Genomic DNA, 21,588 nt, shown 5'->3' with positions numbered 1-21,588 from the left:
GAGCATATATCAAATAGAAGAATGAAGTACGACTCTACTGTGACTACAGGCCGTGAGCATGGACTTTTCGTGGACCGACCACGAGTGACCTATCCTGGCCCCGGATTGCCAGGAATGGTACTATCAAGGGCAGCTAAGTATTCCCCCTTTCCAGACCCACTCACGCTATTTTTATGCACCACTAGGGGAGAGATGTTGTGGAGCCACCTTTGTGGATCTGTTCTACCTACAGTTTCATCCCCTTACACCATGTATTACCTGTAGGCATCGCATGTTGTACGCAACGTCCTACTTATGTTGACAGTGTTGAACTTATTTTAGGCGCTATGGGACAGGACTATCGCAGTCCATGGTAGGAGAGACACTACAACAACACGATCACGAGAGTATACATTACCCAGTGAGAGGACCCTAACAAGATAGAGCTACACAAGAACAACTTGTAGAGTAGTGGAGGAGGAGAAGAACTTATAGACTTACAATATCAGTTATGGTATATATGTTTCCACTTCCTTATTCCTTCTCAAGTATAGTGGGTGATTTCCTAGACAGCTTAGCTCACGGTAGCTACTTAGCTACCTTATCTATAGTACCCATGTCATATCACAATGAGATTGTACTAAGACCACTACCTAGTAGACCAGAGGATGCATATATATATGGCGCACATCTAAGTGAGAGGAGAAAAGTCAAAATGACAAAGAATTAGAGAATGCTTAAGACCTATGGATATCTAACGACGAGCTTACTCGATAAGTATAACTTACAGGTTATTAAGGTACAGTCATGTAGATCAGATCCAAAATTACAACATGTGATAAACACGTATGGATAGGATCTACCTCATTGCCTAGATATATTCTAACCCATCCTCACCTTTTGCTATTCTTTCAATATTTTTATGATTCTCCATTTACTGTGTGTTGAATGTGCTTACCTAGTCTATCAAAGGAGTATGCCAAGTACTCCACCTTCCTTAGGGTGCCCTATTTAGTTTAGAGCCTCCTAGGTGAATTGTGAAAGTGAAACTAGTTAATTTATGAAAAAACAAAAATAAAATACAAAGAAACTCCACAAGAAGATAACCATTGCCATGTGCAATCTAGGTAGGACTTTTGGCTCTTAGTAATAGAGCCTTGGGACTGTATCCTTGATCTCCATGGGATGGGACCTTATGGCTAAAAATCTATTAATAAAAAATCAAAAAGAAAAACCATCGATGTGGAGGTATATGAGATCTTTGAACCATTGCTTAGATCTCTACAGGATAGCGCCCTACTTTTCTATTTTTAGAATCAAAACGAAACCTCATAATAATCACTTAGCAATTTCATTTATGAAGCACCAAAAGACAGTGTGTCGAGACTAAGGTCATAACCCGCGACATGCTTTTTACTCCTCCTTAAGATCAAATTTGAACCAACCTTAATATTACCCTTGTCTTAACTAGAAAATTTGACCAATCATACATATCTTTCCTTATTGCTTGATTAGTGTTTGCATTAAGATAATGTGCTTCTTTCCATAGAAGTGACAATTGTTCATGTCTTTTTGCGACACTTCTAAGAGAGACCCAATTTTTAGTTCTCTTAGAACACTCTCTCAATTCTTTAAGAGTTCTTGGGATATTTTCTTACGACGTTACAACCTAAATGCACCTTACTTGTGGTACCATGTTGCCTTGCACATCTTTCAAGACCTCTGACATTTCATGCATCCACCACCAACCTCGAAATCAACATATTCCGAGAACAAAATGTGCACTAGAAAGGGAGGTATGTTAATCCTCATTAAACACCTCTCTAAAATCATTGTATATTTTACGTGTTCAATCATCGCTTGTCTATGAAAGGCACGCCACGAGTTTAATTATGAAGATTGTATTCTTAGATTAAGTGTTTACACAAGCCTAAACAATAATGGATAGCCATGAACCTATTTTTAAAGTATGGTCACCCAAGGTGTGAAGGCTGGGAGCCAAGATAAGGATCAGTGTATTCTCACCATTCATTCTTTTATGCTAATTCAATAGAGTGCTCTTCTTCTCTGCTCTCCTATGCTATTGTTTTCTTACTTGCCTCTTTCTTGTTTGAGCTCTTGTGTGCTTTTCTTACATGTGTGTGAGAGTGAGTGTGCGATTAAGTGAGAGAGGAGTCAAGCTTCTATTGGAGTGCAGCAACGACGTTGGCGTAGAGCTTGGACTATGGCTATGAGATATGGTCTCCTATGAGAATCTGAGCACAAGCAATCAACGAGGTGAGTGACACATCTTGTTTATGTAATTGTGGGCTAGGTTACGATAGATTAACCTCTCGATTTGAGCTGTTTTATGCTCTTGAGTGCAATGAGACAAAACCCCATGACATTGGCTACTTCCTGCACTCTTTCTTTGGTACAAAGACTTCTCATATATCATGAAGAAAAAAGGGAATGAAGACGAATGAACTAAATAAACAAGACAAGTGAATGTCAAGGATACACAAACACCTTAAGTGGCTAGAACATGTGGTAGAAAGAAAAGCTACCTAGTTGAAAATTTCAAGGGAGAACTCAATGTCTCATGTACAAGCCCTTCCTATCTCAACTATCTACATTTGTATAGAAGAGGTAAGTGATCGTGCAAGCATTGCATCTTTGAAAGCACTACATTATGATCTCATACATTCTCTCTACATCTCAATATTCAAGGTAGTCAAATGTTTCAAGTTCTTTGCATCTACTATATGTGGAGAAGCATCCTTGTCTCTAGAGAATCTCTCAAATCGGACCATGGGTCAAATCCATCTTTGAAGAATCTCCATCTTATCTCACAATGTGTCGAGCATATGGAGAGTGCTCCTCTATCTCAACCTCTACAAATTGTCCGCGCAGTCAACGAGCTCCTCTCCCAATTAACAGATCCTATTCTTCCTTGCAATTTAGTTGGCTCTCCGCATCTCTGCCCTCAAGCAATGTGATGAGATTCTACCTCAAACATGGGGTGTGGTATTGATTGTTTACTTCGAATCATGCATGAGATCATCATCATATGCAATGTCTCAATCCTCCCTCCAGCATTCTCTCCAAGATTTGATTCCCAAAAAAGTAACCCCTATATCACAGCTACTCCACTAGTGTATCAAAGTGCCACCACTTAGCCTATGGTTCCTAAAAGTGGACTTGGTAGTATTCTCTTTCAAGCTAAGACAAAGCTAAATAACCTCTCACCAATTGGGTATGGACTTTTGAGCGTCTTGGTTAAGTTGGAAAAAGAGACTTGACAAAGAATTTTCGTATTGACAGGACTATGGATCAAGATATCCCAATGGTAGCCTTCATGCAAGATATTCTCAGAGAATACTTGAATGGTTTTATTCTTATCTTCTTCAATGACATTTTGATATACTCTAAAAATGCAACAGATCATGAAGGTCATCTACGTAAACTCTTTGCAAAGAAGAGTAAATATACCTTCTCAGTAGATCATGTTGATTATTTGGGATTCATAGTATCTAAGGATGGGATTTCTCTTGACATCTCTAAAATCCAAGCAATCGTAGATTGGCCAGAGCCCAAGACAGTGAAAGAAGTCATAGGATTCTTAAGATTAACTGGGTGGTATGGAATGCTTGGTAAAGATCGTACCAACGAAATCAACTTGACAGCATACATAAGATGAGACAATCTCCACAGTGTGAGCTAGTAAAGATTGTGATCTTGATCTTATGAAGGTCACTAAGGTCTTATAGCTCCTACAATGCCTTCAAATGTCTCTATGACCCCATGTTGAGCCTAATAAAGGCACTATGTCAATGACATAATTCAAGGGAACCACTATGTCTCCTAATGGAGAACCTCAACCACCAAGCCTATCAATAGAATCCGAGATCTCATCTCCGTAGAGACCAAATGATGTTCAAGAAAGAATTCTATTTCACTCCAATCATGCCAATGATCTAGACAGACATGCCTCCTAGTGCTGTTGTGACTATAGCCCACACGATGCCATAACTCTCCATATCCTCTCTAAAGAGAGCTAGATCCTTGGAACATCTAAGCAAGTGTGCCCAAGAGATAGTATCAAAGGCTTTGCAAAAGTAGACAAAGCAACAGTAAACATGTCACTTCGGAAATACTGACTTGTCAATGATGGCTCTCAATATACAGATGTGGTCTCCAGTGTGGTGTAGGTTCTGCGATAACCTACACGCACTAGTTGTACATCCACACCTCTACCAAAGGGCTGACCTTGACTCCATCCAATTGGTCCCCGGTCTTTTGGATGGGAATGATATTCTTGCTAGACCAAGAAGGCGAGAATCCTTGGCAAAGGACCGTGATAGACACATTTGACAAGAAAGTATTACATGTGCAAGATAATCAACTATTAATCCCTTGTGATCCTTTATGCCTGCCATGTCAGAATCCACATACAGCGTTATGTAACATTGGAGATGGTGCGGAGAGTGGGTGGGGTAGGCAAGGGGTGTGCAGAGGGTTTGTGAGGGGCTGGCTGGGTATGTCGTACAGTTTTTGTGCTTAGTTGTGCCAAATGGTGGCATCAGTGCGTAAGTAAGAGAAAGCCTAAACGAAGTCGAGAAATACAAAACAGACACTTAACCTCAAACTCAAGACTAAATGAAAGCACTTGCCCTCAAACTCAAGGCTATAGAGAGCTTTAACACACAGCAACATAACCAAAGCAAAAGGGTTTAAGAGCACTTCCAAAGGAAAAGAGAAGTAGAGAATACAAGAAATAGCACACATAAATGCAAAGTATGTTTGTTAGCATTCATGAAGTGTTCAGTCTTGTAGTTTTTATCCTGGGCTCATTTCTCTCACAAAATCAAGACACATCCATCAAATGAGGGTTGAGAATTTTTACTTCAAAAAATGAAAAACCTTAATAATCCAATAAAAACAAAAACAAAAATGCTACTAATTTTTCCAACCATTGCAAACTAATTATTTAACATATTTGGCATGTTGCCTAGCTTCTGCTGAAAAAAAAAAACTGCACAAGCTCTAATGAGGTCTTCCTGATAAATAGAAGGTTCACAAAAGTTTTACCATTGCTAAAATACCCTGTTGTGAAGCAGGATACGATCAAACAGAACCAAGGATGCCCTCATCTTACCTATTAAACAAACAGAACTAAAATACTTCATTAAGAATGCCATCACTTCTTTCTAGGTAACAATAAATCCAATGAATCCCAGCCTTAGGACACTTCTGCAGGCTTGCGAACAAGAAAGAAATACATGGGTGTAAAGATCTCCATCCTGCAAAACCCAAATCTTCACCTTGGCTGGCTGGCTTGCTAGCTCTCTCTCTCTCTCTCTCTCTCTCTCTCTCTCTCTCTCTCTCATAGTTGTGAGGCTCCTTCTCATGCAGTGCCATGCCCTTATACCACAGGCATTGGCAGCAGTTGTTTTTTCTTTCAGTTCTTTTCTTTCTCTGGCTTAGTATTTCCATGGCAGTATTGTATCACCTTTTGGTTTCATGGACCCTTTGGGTCTTTCCTAGACGTTAATATTAATCTCTCTCTCTCTCTCTCTCTCTCTCTCCGAGAGGGTAGCCATGGAACCCCTGGAGGACAGACACCATACCAAGCAGATACATGACCACCTGGACATCACCCTGGACAGATTCCACCAGCTGCAGCACGCCTAACATCCACAGGCCCCTGGGAGATTTTTAAGCAACACGGACTCCCCTCCAGAAGCAGTAAACAGGGCAAGTCTCTCAGCAGTCATAGACTACCCTATTTTGGATATTCTGGACGGATGAGGATGTCTCCCCACCTTCTGCTACTAAGGGAAGGGTGAAGTACCATTTTTCTTTTTTGTTCACGATGGGTGGCAGTTGGAGAAATGTGTGGTGCAAGATATGGTTGAAAGCCCGGTGGTTCGGCCCGTGAGAGTTGTTGTCAGAGCACGGAAGCACTTTTATATCGAACCCACCCCCCACCCCCTTAGAGATGATCACAGATTCTTCTTGCCTTCGGCTGTTTGGTGGATGCCCTATCAGACATTTGCCTTGGGATCCCAATGAGTAGGAATGGATGGATGCCACCAATCCGATGAAAAGTTTGCCTTTCTATAGCTACACTGAGGAATGCCAGGCAGCTTGTCTTGGGACGAATTCAGAGAGTCCCTACACTTAGACCTCATTGGGAGTCCTATGGTATTACCTCTGACATTCAGAGGAGTTTCTAGCGGAGGCTGTGGCACTCCTACAGGAAGGCACAAATCTCCTCGTTCTTTTGGATTTCACTACATGGTGGACTGGCCACCAACCAATGGAGATCGGTTGTTGGTGTTAGCCCAACTTGCCCGAGATGAGCAGGAGCTTCAGAGACAGTTTATCACTGCCTATGGGAATGCACAAAGGATTTGGACCATGATAGCACACCTATTTGGCAGGATTGGTAAGCATGCCTACATATCTTTTGGTGCTATCATTTGGTTGACTCAGTTGGGCCCCAGCTTAGGTATGAGGGGGACGACAGGAGTCCCGTCATTTTGATCAGGCAAGGAGTTGCGCAGTGGGGTTGCCTTCAGGATTTGCCAGATTCACGATACACCCCACCGGCACAGAGATTGGACATTGCATGGAAGATTATTGCTAGTATTACAGCCTGGCACATCTGGAAGGCTAGATGCACTGAGGCCATAGAGGGCACTATTGTCTTGGACACACAGTGCCTTTGCAGGATTTGGAGTGATATTATCCATACCCTTATGGCAACCTGGGCCAGAATCCAAGGATCTTCGAGGGCCGCAAAGAGAAAGCGCGGCCAGTTTATGAGAGAGTGGGATCATGGTCTATTCTTCATTTCCACTCATATGGGACCTTGTTGGCAATACAAGGCACCAAATTGGTTGAGATCTCCACCTAGTTTGGTTTGAAATCTCCCTTCGGTATATTTTTTCATACTTAATAGAAGTCTCTTTTCCAGGAAAAAAAAAGAAAGAAAGAAAGAAAAAATCATCTAAATATTTGTGCACTCATTGACACTCGGCTGAATGTGATGTGTGAGTCTCACTGTCTATCTAGATTTGCTATCAAAGTACAAGTCTGCCAGAGATTGGTTCCATGATTTTTGATAAACTACCAGCTACCTTACAGCCCTACTCTTAGTTTCAGCACTACATGGTAAATGATGGATTTCAATCATGACGTGAAGTATAGGAAAGTGGAAACTCATTGCTCTACCCATACAGTAGAAGGCAGATGCTGGTAATATGCAAGCAGGAAGGCACTTACTGTTATTTAGCTTGGAAATCCCTTGCAAACCCTCATGGACTAAAAAGGTTGATGTAGGTATAAAATTAGTGTGAAAAGAATGGAAACATGGGCATACAATGTAGCCACGATCTAGAAGAATTGCTCTTCTAATACAACAAGAATACAAACCTGCCACCAGCAACAAGTCCATCTGCAGCCTTTTCTAGAAAATTGCTCACACGCATGCTACCCTCAGGTGCAAGGCCAAAAAACTCCAAAACTTTCACCTGGTGACAATAGAGCCATGTTCAAGTTACCAGAAGAACAATGGGCCTGCAACCTATCCACATCAAATATTAGCCTACACAATCTTTGACCTACCAAATTATGTGTGAGGAACCGCCCCACTTTTGTAAGACGGAAGCTGCTGACGGAAACCCGGCTTGTATCCAGTGGGAGGTACCATGGCAGCTGTGAAGACTTTGCCAAGTCTTCTTCCATAAGAACCTGACGAGGATTGCAAAGTAGAACTTATCTCTATGTGTTAGCACAAGAGCAGGCTGAAATAGACTCAATAATTATGACAATCTTAAGGGTGAGAATTTTTTAAATTACATTAGTAAAGACAAGGGTGATCCAGTTTGCACAAGCCATCTGATTCTATGACAGGTTGAGGTTATACAAGGTTGGGTTATAGACTAAGGAAACGGTAATGTTGATGCATGACCAACTGGAAACATCAACCAACTTTAGAAACATTCAGATACATGTGCTCAGTCAGATACAACAAACAAGAAATAGGGTCTTAGCTAGCAATAAAATGCTTCACAATGTCCGCCAAGCAAAAGTCACCAGATGGGCTCATCTATAGGGAGGGTAGCATCAGGTTGCCACCCGATGCATCGTGGGATGAATTCGTGGACACGGACGGGGATGCCCTTCCTGAAGCCATGCTAATAGAGCAGGTAAGACTGATGATCAAATCAGCATGGAAACAGTACAAGAAGACGAGATATACATTTAGCCATAACAACCAGGTAAAAGTCCCACGTCAACTTACAGAAGGGAATCTGAAAGGACAAACTAGCATCATAGACATACACAAGCCACGTCTATATGGAAGCTAGAAGTGCATAGCACTGCGACTTCATAGTCAAACACAAGCCATGTCTCTATGGAAGTTAGAAGTGTATAGCACTGCAACTTCATAGTCAAACACAAGCCATGTCTCTATGGCCTACAACAGCCACCAATACTTGAACCCTAGACATCAACCAACCCCGCCTACCCACCGAAGTACATGCAGGTATGAGGGTGCCATCTACTGCACCTCGTTCTTTTTTTCTTCTTCTTCAAATGTTCTGGAAATGACTGCAAAGATAAATATTCTCAACATCATTAACTCCAGATCATCATTTCTTCAGAGCACATATTTGAACAAGGCACACCTCAAATCCTGCAGCTTTCAAAGCTTCGAGGCATTGTCTTGTCGTGCGAACATCCGGCAGCCCATTGCCAAGCTCTATCTCTGCCTGTACTCATGAAACATAACATCGGTCATTCAACACACAAGTGCTCAAGACCCTCTGGTGAAGTTCAAAAGCTAAAACCTCACCAAAAAAGACTGATATTAAAAAAAAGTCCTTTTTTAAAACTCAAAACTGCAAGTGGACCATGAATTCATGACCATTGGACACCATGGCTTCATGACAGATAGCATGTAAAGACTTCCTGTTAGGACATCTTTTACTCATGCCACTAGCACCCAAAGAAGATGCATAGCACAAATGTGAGGATACATTGAGCAGTCATCCACAGGCTAATACATAAATTGTTTGCCTACAACAATACTCTTGAAGTCCGGGAATTGAAATTGAACCTTAGTTTGTCTGTGCTCTGGATTATTGGGATCATAAGCATCAGTCATGCACCATTCATACCCAGCAAAAAGCTGACCTGGCTTGAGCACTCGTTTGATCTCCTTGTAGCAAGCAACCTTCACAGCAATACCATCAGATTTTCCATTAACTTTAAATACCACTAATTATATATGCTTTCCAAAACTACTTTGACACCACCACTAATGATACTAACCACATCAGGGGCATGACATGAAGCCTCAATGGTATAAACTGCATGATAAGTATCATCAGGCACTGGCATTTGCATGAAATCCGCCTGTAAGATGAAAACATGCATGTAAACTCCAACCAATTATTCATGTAATCTTCACAGTCTTTTGCAACTGATTTTGTAGACTCAGATGTGTACTTTGATATTCGCACATATTCCCAAATAACATCGTTGTTTCAATAATCTAATTCCATTATTAACACAAATCTAAACAGACTGACCTTGTTTGTGTGAAAGAAAAACTTACTTTTATGAAATCACAAGTCTTGTCAAGACCCCACGCTTTATTCAACTCCTGCATGACACTTTGTGAGGTGAGCAGCATACAGTCATACAGTCATATTTGACTTACTTAAAAATTCTAATTAGTAAACCAAAACGATCAGGGAACTCAAGTCATGGGAGAACAACAGCACAAATGGGATAACAAGCTTGCAGGAGCAGGATAAACCATGCAAAACCATCCTCTCAAAACAAAAATTAATGTGGAGAGAATCTTTGGGTTCACTTTGTAATTGGCATTATGCTTTCAGCCTCTAATATAGGGATAAAACCGTATAACAAAAAAGAAACAAAGCAACTGATTGCATGAGAAACTTACAATTCCTCGAGATATTTGGTAAGCATTGTTGTTCAACCCAGTCACAGAAGCGCCACTATCAAAAAGTGCCATCAAGGAAAATAATTAATCATTAAGTGACAGCTCTCGTTCCCTCTTTCTCTCCTCGAGATATGCTATGTTTATGTTTTGTTTCTGTTTTATTTTCCATTCCATGATGAGATATGCCATGGACATTATTGTATCACTTTGGTCTCATAGGCCCATTGGGTCTTTAGTAGACTCTCTCTCTCTCTCTCTCTCTCTCTCTCTCTCTCTCTCTCTCTCTCTCTCTCTCTCTGTGTGTGCGCGCGCGCAGAGGGGCACGAGCGGAGATTGTGCCAAGGTATGTATACCTTGGAGTCACATTTACAGGCCCCATATTCAGTATGACTACTGCTGCCACTGAGATTAGCAGGAGGGCATGCCTCTGTAGCCCATTTGGAGAGACAATGCTTCCAGGCACATTTTCTCAAATCCTGCACTAAGTGTTGGCTTTTTGACACCTTAGTGCACCTAGAAGCTATGTATGGAGCAGCCGTTTATGGACCAGCATTGGGGGAGGATGTGTGGAGGAGTATTGAGAAACTTCAGGTGTTGTCATGTTGATGTTGTCACACATAATCAGGACTAAGCTGTCGGAGCCCCATGCCATAATACATGCGGAGGTTTTTTTTTTTTTCAAGAAAGAGACTTCTATTAAGTATGAAAAAGGCATACAACAATCTGGTCAAAATGCTCTCTTTGAGACCGTTACTTAGGTTCAGCATGTATACTCCTTGGACAGAGATGTCTCCATCGGCTAGCACTGGAGTCTTCTATGCAGCTGTATCATGAGAGGGAGAGGTAGAGACGGGCCAGACAGCCCTCCTCTCGGAGAAGGCGGCCACTGCCCTTACCAAAGCAGGTATGGTACTCGGAGGTAGTTGAATGATTTCATGCACATGGATTACAGATGGATCATCTCCCCCCATTTCAGTACAACCTAGACTCCCCACACCTCAATCTCTCACGACAAAAGATCAGCCAGATCATCCGGTTGAGATCTACTCGGTCTACGCATACACCAGACTTGGGTGTCATCATCAAAGATAGGGACAAAACGTGAGTTCTACAGAGATCCTTTTTTGAGACTCAGACCACTGCCACGGGTGGTGCAGTACAGGGAACAGAGATGTCTCAAAGTTGTACATAATAGAGCTGAGATGACATCCGGACAGAGTATTGAGAGACATGCTGAGACACAAGTCAAGCCCATACAAAGACATTGCCCAGAGATCCATCACTGATTTCTTCACAGCACAAGCAGCCACATCAGCCACCCACGCCGTAATCGCCACATCGACATCAGCTCATACCAGCGATACACATGGGCCATATTCACGTCCCAAAGGAGTCCTAAGTGGGAAGGCCTACTCCAGCATGCGTGCCAGGCGTCCCCATCCAGAGCACGGCCACACAGAAAAGGATCCATGAGATTCTCCATCATGACATGCCCTCAATCTATCAGGGCTGTGCACACGAGCCGCACATGTGTTTCTCCAATAGAGCTCAAACTACGAAACTCCATTCTATGTAGCATTTTCCACCAGTTTCAGAAAATTGATTTATTGTAAGCCCTGATAATCTTCAGAGGCATGTGTCACATGCCATGCAGATCGCGATTGGCCAGCTATGCGTATCATCCCACCGTCTACGGATTGAGTCTAGTAGAGCAGATTGCACCCCTCGAAAGGCACTGTAGACATTAATAAACTCTCTCTCTCTCTCTCTCTCTCTCTCTCTCTATATATATATATATATATATATATATATATATATATATATATATATATATTTATATATTTATATATATATATATATTTATATTTATATTTATATTTATATTTATATATTTATATATTTATATATTTATTTTTATTTTTATTTTTTTATTTCATAATAAGGAGTTGTATTAAAAAAGCAATGTACAAAGGCCACTTGCCTACATAAAGCTCAAGTAAGAAAGTGGGGCCACAAGGCCAACATACTAGAGTGAAGAAGTGCCCTCAACCCCTATAAAACAGATAGAGCCATCGTGCGAATCATCCTCATCCATGGAAGGGCTGAATTCTCTGTAATGACTTGTGCCAATACCATAGAGGAAATTTGCCACATCAAAATCCCGCGCACTCGTCCATAATGTCCTCGAATCCCAGACTGATAGTCAAAGAGAAAGGCATTCCTGGTCATCCAAATATGCCAAAGACCAGACCATCTGAAAACATGATATAAATTCAACTGATCCTCCTCACGTGAAACATTAGGGATGCAACCAAATATCCATTGATGTCGAGGAACACGAGGAGAACCCGTAATGGCCAGCCATATTCGAGAAATGAAGTCCCAAATCTGTCTCGCAATTGGGCAATACATAAACAAGTGCTGACAAGTTTCAAGATTTGTAGTACAAAAAACACAATGACCAGAAGCTATCTTGTGACCTCGAAGCTGGTTCCCAGAGGAAGCCCACCCACCAAGGCTCTCCAAATGAAAACCTTTCCTTGATCCAGAATCTTGGAATGCCAGCCCCTCATCAATGCATCTTTCCATCAGCTTGTACTGCGATTTAGTTTCCAAACTTTGTTAGCTTTCATTGAAACCGAGCTCTTATCTTTCACCAACATATGATAAATCGCATTCGCCGAACGGGTGGTGAGATCCTGTGGTTTCTTGAACATCCAATATTCCCATGGATACAAGGCATTTAAATCCGGAATGCTACCAAAAGAACTCTCTCTCTCTCTCTCTCTCTCTCTCTCTCTCTCTCTCTCTCTCTCTACTTGCTTTCCACACAGACATGGTGCTAGCACAGTGGATTATGTTATGGCTATGCCCAGCTTTGTTTCATGCATTGAGGACTTCACAGTTGGATCTCGGCCCATTGGGGTAGTAGTGGATCATGCATTGTTGACATTGACTATCTCTTTTCACTTTACCACAGCTCAGAGGACACGAGGGGCAGATCACACTCGATATACTTTTACCTCAGAGACTGATGCTGTCTACACAGATGGGATTTATAGACGTCTGTACACAGAGGAGCCAGGGAGACCTTTGGAGGAGTTGACCCATATACTGACAGAGACTTTACATGATGCAGCGAGAGAGGCATATCCACATACTCAGCCTGGACAGAGACAGCATTCTAGATGTATGCCCCAGAACAGCTGGTATGATGAGGAGTGCAGAGAGACCAGAGCCCGACTGTAGCGGGAGGTTGCTTTGGGAGTCACTACTTACCGACAGTCACGTATTGCCTTCCGACGCCTTGTGCGAAGGAGGAAGCGGGCCTTCCTTGCTCAGCTAGAGCAGGAATTATACCAACTGTTCTTGAGCCAGGATTCGAGGGAGGCTTGGCGTCTGTTTCATGAGTCCTCCCCTGCTTTGGCCATCACTTCTACAGAGGTCTGGGGTAGTTATGCAGCATCTCTATATACAGTTCCTGGACAGACACCTTTTCCTGACCCGCCAGCACCATGCCCACAGACATGTACTTTCTTTACCGCAGAGATGGTAAGGAAGGCCATTGATAGGATGAAGACTGGGAGAGCATATGATCACGATGGATTGGTTGCTGAGCACTTTATTCATGCGAGAGACATGCTGGCAGAGCTTCTAGCAGTGATGTTCAATCGTGCTATGTGCGAAGGCTTACCCGAGACTTGGAGTAGGTCCACCATCGTGCCTATCTTCAAGTCAGGGGACCCTATGCAGCCAGGGAATTATCGCACTATTATGATTGGTCACACACTAGCACGATTGTATGCATCCATTCTTGAGCAGCAGTTGAGTAGATGGGCAGAGAGAGTTGGCATTCGAGCAGAGGGACAGGCAGGGTTCAAGAGAGGTTTCTCTACTCTTGACCACATCTTGACTCTCCGGGCCATTATTGAGGAGGGCAGGTCGCATGGGCGACGGATTTATTGTAGCTTTGTAGACTTCCGCAAAGCATTTGATACAGTGCCCAGAGCCAGATTGATGAGGCGATTACAGGAGATGGGGGTACCCACAGAGCTCATATGGGGAATTATGGCTTTATACAGATCAGTTGCAGGACAGGTACGCACCCCAGAGGGGGTCTCTACTTTGGTTCACTCCACTATAGGAGTGAAGCAAGGTTGCCCGTTATCTCCTTCACTGTTTGGTATGTATGTGGATGAGGCTTCTGACTACATTGAGAGATTGGGGGACAGAGGAGCCCAGCTAGCAGGTACATGGATCCCACTATTGTTATATGCTGATGATATTGTGTTGATCTCTGACTCTCCTGAGGGTATGCAGCGTCATCTGGATGCTTTACATGAGTTTGCACATGATAGTGGATTGTCTGTCAACCTTGGCAAAACCAAGGTTATGGTGTTTAACACCACGCCATAGTGGGTTCGGCGATCAGCTTCCACATTTACATATGGGCAGGAGATTGTGGAGTATACAGATGCATATACATATCTTGGGGTAGTATTCAGTGGGCCAGTGTTTTCGATGAGGAGAGCAGCAGAGACTAGATTGACTAGAGCACATGCAGCCCTGGGTGGTTTGGAGAGGATGTGTTCGCAGGTTCAGTTTCAGGAACCTCGAACAAAACTCTGGCTTTTTGACACTCTAGTGACATCAGCTATGCTTTATGGAGTGCAGATATGGGGACCTTCAGTGGGCCATCACAGCGCAGGCGGGTGGAGAGGTATGGAGAGGCCTTTGGTATCTATGATTGCTAGGCTTATTAGAGCCAAGGCTGTGGTACCTCATGAGATTATTCGAGCAGAGCTGGCGGCTGCCCCTCTGGTGATTGAGGCTCTTACGAGATCAGTCTCCTACATACATGGCTTGTGGGATCTCCCCCGAGACAGATATGCACGCCTCGCCCTGGAGTCCTCCCGACAGTTAGCTTTACAGGGAGACACGGCTTGTTGGTATGGACAGATGACATCTTGGTTCCAGGCACATGGTTTTAGCATGGACAGATTGCCTCCCTTCCAGTATTCTCTGGAGGCACCCTCTCTCACTCTTACACGGACAGAGATTACCAGACTCATCCGTCAGGATTTAGTTCAGCTGGACATTAGGAGGACATGGATACAGCCGACTGAGGAGCTGGGCACGAAGATGGCTTTCTACAGAGAACATTTTCTTCAGCTCACAGCAGATGGTTTTGTGATCAGACCCAGTTACATGGATGTACACTTGTCTCATGCAGTACGATGTGCTATTGGTCAGATTCGCACATCCTCACACCAGCTTGAGATTGAGATTGGCCGATATAGAGGTATACCAGCTGAGGCCAGGATATGCCGAGTATGCCATGGGGAGCCAGAGACAGAGCTGCATTATATATGCCATTGTACTGCATACTATGAGATACGTGGTCGTTTCCACTGTTTATTCAGAGAGGGTTTTGGACCACTTTCCAGAGTCATGGGGTACCAGGACCAGAGGTGTTTGGGATTGTTCTTGCTTGAGCTGCGGAGACATAGAGATAGCCTGCTTAGGCGCACAGAGAGCCAGACTCAGAGGCACATTACAGACTTCTTTAGTCCGGCCATCACTGCGCCAGATGGACCACAGCAGCAGCAGGACATGGATACCGCCCACACCAGAGGTACACTGATTGATCGTGCGATTGAGCTTGGGTGGTCCAGACGCCCACGACCACGGAGGAGGGCATCCCAGCATAGACGGATGTTGCAGCGGCAGATTCGGATTATTCTTGCGAGGCATGCGAGACACCCAGTCAGGGTGCTGACCACACAGGATATTGAGGAGATCCGCCAGTGTCCGATGCGGCACATATTATGAGATGGAGGTACCTCCATAGTGTACCTTCCAGTTCCAGTTTCATTTTTTAGGTGCCAGTAGTATCATCTTTATTTTTTCATTTTCTGGGTTTTTTTATCCAGACATTGTATCAGATCCACCATGATGTAACTTTTGGTCTCATAGGTCATTATGGCCTTTTGAAGACGTTAATATAACATTTCATTTCATTTCATTTCTCTCTCATATGGGAGATTTCTGTGTGCCAACTCTATGAAATTCCCCATCAGCTCCCCCCAACCTTACCCATGTTCCCCACCCCACAATTTTCACCATAGGCAATGTCACCAAAGCCCTATTAAAGCTACACAACAATAAAGCCAAGGATCATGAAGACCTCATGACCGAGCACTTCGCACATCGATGTGACACCTTAGCACCTATCCTAGCTCAAATCTTAATAGAGCGTTGAATGAAGGCCTCCCTCCCTCTTGGACCAATAACACCATTGTCCGCATCCATAAAGCATGAGACCCCATGGACCCCAATTATGATTGACAATAACCTTGGCCAAGCTTTATGGCATAGTATTGGAGGCTAAGATTGGCTCCTTAGCAAAGAGACACAAGCAAAGTGTCACATGCACAGCCACCGTGGACATCGCTAATCTCATATCTAATAATTGATTTCGGTAGCAGTTTAGGGTAGATTTAGGACACTAGCAAGCTCAAGCAAAAGCAACAAGTCCACGAGTATCAGGCCTTAGGAAGCTAACTAAGGCAAGTGCTCACACAAGGGTATCATTAGGGCTGGCCGATAGGCTCATTCAGGACCTTTTAGCATTTTTCTATCAGTTGTGGACAAATGGAGCCGGCCGACAACAGTCAGCCAGGTTGTTGGGCATTTGTGTGATACTATAAAAGGCCGGGCCATCATCATTCATAGATCATCTAATCCCCCTTTGGGATCACGTCTTAGGTAGTTAGTAGAAGGTCTAAAATCAACCTTTTGGTCAAGCCAAAGGCCTCAGAAGTTGTACTTACATCATAATCTTTTTGTACCATATAATATGAACACAGCTCATTAGAACTGTTATCCTTCCTCCCTAGACTATTGATTTGACTTTCACTTTGACTGCCTCAACACCTTGCCACTTCTCAGATTCCATTCTAAGTCTCATCGAAGAACTGTGCATCTTGTTCCAATGTTGTCCCATTGCTTGCATACCCCTATCCCTTAAGCACTGATGACGTATTACTCAGGTTTATCAAGGCACCTAGTTGAGACTCCACCTCGTTCCTGGGAAGCCACTGAGGTACCCCTTTGAGGACCTAACTTCCATGGGCTCAATGCTGAGGATTCACCTAATGCATGCCTGACCTTCCTAATGCTTCTTAAATTCTTGCATTTACATTGCTTGGACATGTACACCCCTTATGACAATGCTCTTGAGAACCACGCAAATGCCCACGTGGTGCTAGTATGGCGCCCCTGGGGTGGAGGTTGGTCCTCATGTGTTGAAGGTAGGGTGGGTGTGGCTACTAGTCCTTGGAGGACTACTAGTCCATGGTATGGGAACTTAGATATTCTCATATACATTATTGGGACCTCTGGTATTTGTTATGTAGCTGCACTTGCTGCTCCAATACCAATGTGACATTGCAGAAGTCTTAATACCTTTAATAGCAGCCCTTTGCCTACCTATAGGAACCTTAATGCAAAACACATGAGAGAGGAGAGATATAGAAAGAGAGTGGTTTTCAATATATGTAATATGTACATGAAAAAGTTAATGTATACTTGGCCAATGGCCTTCCAAAACATGACTTCTACTTCTCCTGATAACTACCTATGACCTATCTCCAAGAGGGAGAGAGATGACTATGACTGAAAGCTGGCCTAGCCTTTTACAGGCTCCTCATGTGCAAGTCAGCCTGTTAATGTGCTATCGGCCACCTACTTTGGACAAATAAATGTCCAAACATGGCATTAAATGTGTTTGTAAGCTCATACTGTGTTACATGCACTAAGCTTGACCATGATAACGCACAACAGGGCCTTCTTTATACCTTTATGTGGTGAGAATCTTTAGCATCCAATTCAAAGAATAGAGACACAGAGAGAATGAGAATGTAGAAGATGACACAGTATTGGGTACCAATACCCACTGAAGGGCCCCCCTGCAAGCAAGAGTATTTGCTTATATTATTCTTTGGAGAATGTTGTACAATGCTTGAGATTACAAGCAATATGAATGCCCAACGCAAGGACGAGGAAGACTGTACATCGGCTGAGTATCCACCTAGTCCGAGGCTCTTCTGAAGACTCTTTCGGCCATTGATGCAAGTCAAGATAACTATAGGACTGCACATATGCTGGCTGAATGTGAAGAGGAGCTTCCTTGAATAGCCTGGAGTCGTCTAGATGCTGTAAGCTTTCTGCACTTTGCTGAATTACCTGAATGAATGGGACTGAGGCCATGCTTTTATATTGCCTCTCTGGCTGCAGTCAGCTGCCTTTGAGGGCAGTCGGCCTGCAGAAAATCTCCCATGACTGCATGATGCCCAATCGGCTGCATTTAATGCCCTGTTGGCTGATTTAAACACCCTGTCGACTGTTGTCAAAGCCCACGACTGGTATATTGCCCAGTCGGTTACCTATTGCCTACTTGGCTGCCTGTTGGCCTAGTCGGCTGCTGCTGGTCGGTGGTCGGCTGCTGGCCGACTGGTCACCAAAGCCACCAAAGGGGCTGGCCGACTACTTGGCAAGGTTTTGGTTACCCTTTGCAAGGATAGCCCATGTTGGGCTGCCTTGGGGCTGGCCCCTTCTATGTGTAATGAACCTAAACATGCCTACACATGCATCTAAGGCTATGGCAAACATCTATATGCTCCTATATGATGAATTCTCCAAGTGGTTTAAGACGACTAACACTTGATTGACCACTAAGGCTCAGAGACTGACCTACGTAGCTCGTTCTTGCCTGTCCCTGGACTGAGGGCTCACAATGGGGTCACGGCGTACGACAAATAATCCTAAAAAAGGTTCTACTTCTATACAAATGTTGCACTGATGATCATGCCAGTGTGTCACTGTGTACCCCAGTGCAGGGTGCACGTGACATTCCCTCCTGCTTAACTTGGCCACACGTTCAGGGCTTCTAAGTAATCTGCCAACACCTAGGGGTACTCCTGAAAGAACTCTTCATCTAGCCAAACTGCTTCATGTGTTCCATGGTCTTTAAACTTCGTGTAGAACTATTGTATTCTTCGACCGTATCCATGCTTCCATCTGGGGAGGAGAATTTGCTATGGCTCTATGACTTCAGCTTCGTCTATCATATCTGGTTGTGGCTCTTATCATATCTGGTTGTGGCTCTTCTGAGATATATCCTACAATGTTGGACCTACATATGGCTTCAACCAAGAAACATGAAAGACATTGTGCATAGTCCAACTTTCCGGCAACTGTGACTTTAAAGAGACATCACTTAACTTTTGAATGACTGGAAATGGGCCGAAACTTCGGAATGATAGTTTGGGACAACCCTTGTCCACTTGCTTTAGCCGTTGTTTCATGGTGTGGCGATATACCCAATCCCCTTCCTTAAAGTTGACAACTCGCCTGGATTTGATGGCTTGCTTGGTATATGCTTCCTGGGCTTTGGCAAGGCACTCCTTAACTAACTCCACGATTTCCGAGAATGTCTCGATGGTTTTATTGGCCTCAAGAGATGGTGACACATGTCTCATCAAAAGAGATAAGAACCGGCAACCAAATGCTGCCTCATACGGCGTCCGGCCAATACTCGATGAGTGAGTATCGTTTAGGATTGCCTAAACCAAAGGAAGATATTGTTCCCATTTCAACTGCTAGTCATGGCAGTATGATTTGAGATTGTCAAAGGCCAATTGATTGTATATTTCTGTTTGGTCATCTGTTTGAGGATGGAATGCGCTGGACAATTGCAACTTAGTCCCAAAATTGTCAAACAATGCTCTCCAAAAATGGGACGTAAACTTTGGATCTTTATCTGATGTGATAGTCCATGGTGGCAAACCACTAATGGGGTACCAAAACCAAATGAACAAGCGAGCTATGTCCTCGGTTGTGGTTGTTTTCTTGCATGGAATGAGTATGCAAAACTTACTGAATTCGTCAACAATTGGCATACATTGTGTGTTTCTAGATCCAACTGAGGCGGGAAGAGGACCTATGAAGTCCATCCTGATGTCCCTTAGGAATAGGCAAAGGCTGAAGTAACCCTGCCTATTTGGTATAAGGAACTTTCACTTTTTGACATACCTGGCATGATTGGACATGTTGGTAGACATCCCCTCACATCTTATAGGCCAATAGAATGGCCTCTCTAACTTCTCCAAGATACTATCGATACCTCTATGACCCCCAACAAGAGAATCATGGACATCTTGGAGGACTTGGCGCTTTTCTTTGAGTACACAAAGACAGTTCTTGAAAAACAACCAACCATCCTGTAAACTATAGTGACCTCGTTCTGAATTGAGGGCCAACTGATATTGAGTCTCGAACTCTTCCGGATCCGGATACTGTGCCTTCATACTGTCCAAGTCTTTGCCTTGGATTTCTAGCACAGTGGACTCCTACAATGCCTGAATAGTCCCCTTTTGACTAAGAGCATCAGCAACAGTGTTATTTTTGCCCGAGACGTATTCAATCATTCCCCCAAATTGTTGGAACAATTAATTCCACCTGGACTACCTGTCACTCCATTGGGCACTGGGCATGGTTTGCAACCACTTAAGTGCCTGGTGATCTATCTTAACTATGAAGTGCCTCCCATAAATGAAGTGCTTCCAATGCTTAAGAGCGATCATCACCCCCAAGAGCTCTTTGTCATACACCGAAAAATTCTTTTCCGCATTATTCAATTTGCGGATATAATAAGCCACTAGCCTACCATCTTCCTCTAAAACAACTCCAATGGCAAGGTTACTAGCATCGGTAATCACCTCAAAAGGATCATCCCATGATGCCAACTTCAATGCTAGTGACTCAGAGGCAACTTTCTTCTTGCACGGAATGCCTCTAGAACCTTGCCCGTAACAGACACTTTTTGACGACGAGTCTTCATGCCCTTGAGCAAGTTAGTAAGAGATGCTGCAAGGTCAGAAAACTTGTCCATGTGGGTGCAATAGGCCTAACAAAGACCCACAAATGAGCAAATTTCAGGGTCGAGGCTAATACCTGATGAACTGATGATGTATCTTAGGTAATAGATTTTGTGTACTCCAAACTCACTCTTCTTGGCATTGATAAACAACTAATTGTCCTGCAAGAGTTGCAAAACATGTGCCATATCTCACTCATGCTGCTATGCAGTCCCTGAGAAGATAAGAATGTCTTCTAAGAAGGTGAAGGCGCATTTGCCAATGAGATGCCCGGAAAACCTGAGACATCATTTTGTTGAACGTCGTTGGTGTGTTGGTGAGGCCAAAGGGCATCACCACAAATTCGTAGCGGCCACACTCGGTCCTAAAGGCCGTTTTTGGAATGTCGGCCTCAAAGATCTGAACCTGATTTAGCCACTCTTATGATCTATCTTAGAAAAAAAAATTTGCACCATTGAGTTGTTCTAGGATGTACTCTATTCTGGGCATGGGGAATCTATTCTTCACTGTTAGCTTATTGAGTGCCCTGTAATCCACACGTAAGCGTGTGGACTTATCCTTCTTTTGGACAAACAAAATGGGAGCAAGAAAAGATGGAGGAAGATAGTCATATGAATCCGACTGGAGTAGCTAGCTATCTGTTGCTCCAACTTACTATCCAATGCCTTACAAAGGTGGTAGGGAAACTTGCTTGGAGGTTATGAA

General features: G+C 43.5%; 1 protein-coding gene across 2 annotated transcripts in view; it reads right to left on the bottom strand.

The window, feature by feature from the left end:
- Window positions 1–4,918: 4,918 nt before the first annotated feature.
- The window catches only part of LOC147625658 (cycloartenol-C-24-methyltransferase-like), a 32,078-nt gene continuing 15,408 nt past the window's right edge, over window positions 4,919–21,588 (bottom strand). For both annotated transcript variants that reach the window (XM_086817179.1, XM_086817180.1), the window contains 8 exons: window positions 9,944–9,998; window positions 9,590–9,637; window positions 9,304–9,387; window positions 9,089–9,205; window positions 8,658–8,741; window positions 7,591–7,716; window positions 7,399–7,496; window positions 4,919–5,261 (listed from right to left, as the gene is read on the bottom strand). In XM_086817179.1, coding sequence (XP_086673305.1) covers window positions 5,201–5,261; window positions 7,399–7,496; window positions 7,591–7,716; window positions 8,658–8,741; window positions 9,089–9,205; window positions 9,304–9,387; window positions 9,590–9,637; window positions 9,944–9,998 — 673 coding nt within the window. In that variant the 3' untranslated portion in view covers window positions 4,919–5,200. The remainder of the gene's footprint in view (window positions 5,262–7,398; window positions 7,497–7,590; window positions 7,717–8,657; window positions 8,742–9,088; window positions 9,206–9,303; window positions 9,388–9,589; window positions 9,638–9,943; window positions 9,999–21,588) is intronic.

Source organism: Cibotium barometz, chromosome 23 (assembly GCF_041138505.1).
Source record: "Cibotium barometz isolate CiBa-2024 chromosome 23, ASM4113850v1, whole genome shotgun sequence".
In the NCBI taxonomy this organism is placed as follows: domain Eukaryota; kingdom Viridiplantae; phylum Streptophyta; class Polypodiopsida; order Cyatheales; family Cibotiaceae; genus Cibotium; species Cibotium barometz.
Note: the sequence above shows the minus strand (reverse complement) of the source record. Positions and strands in the feature narration are given on the sequence as shown.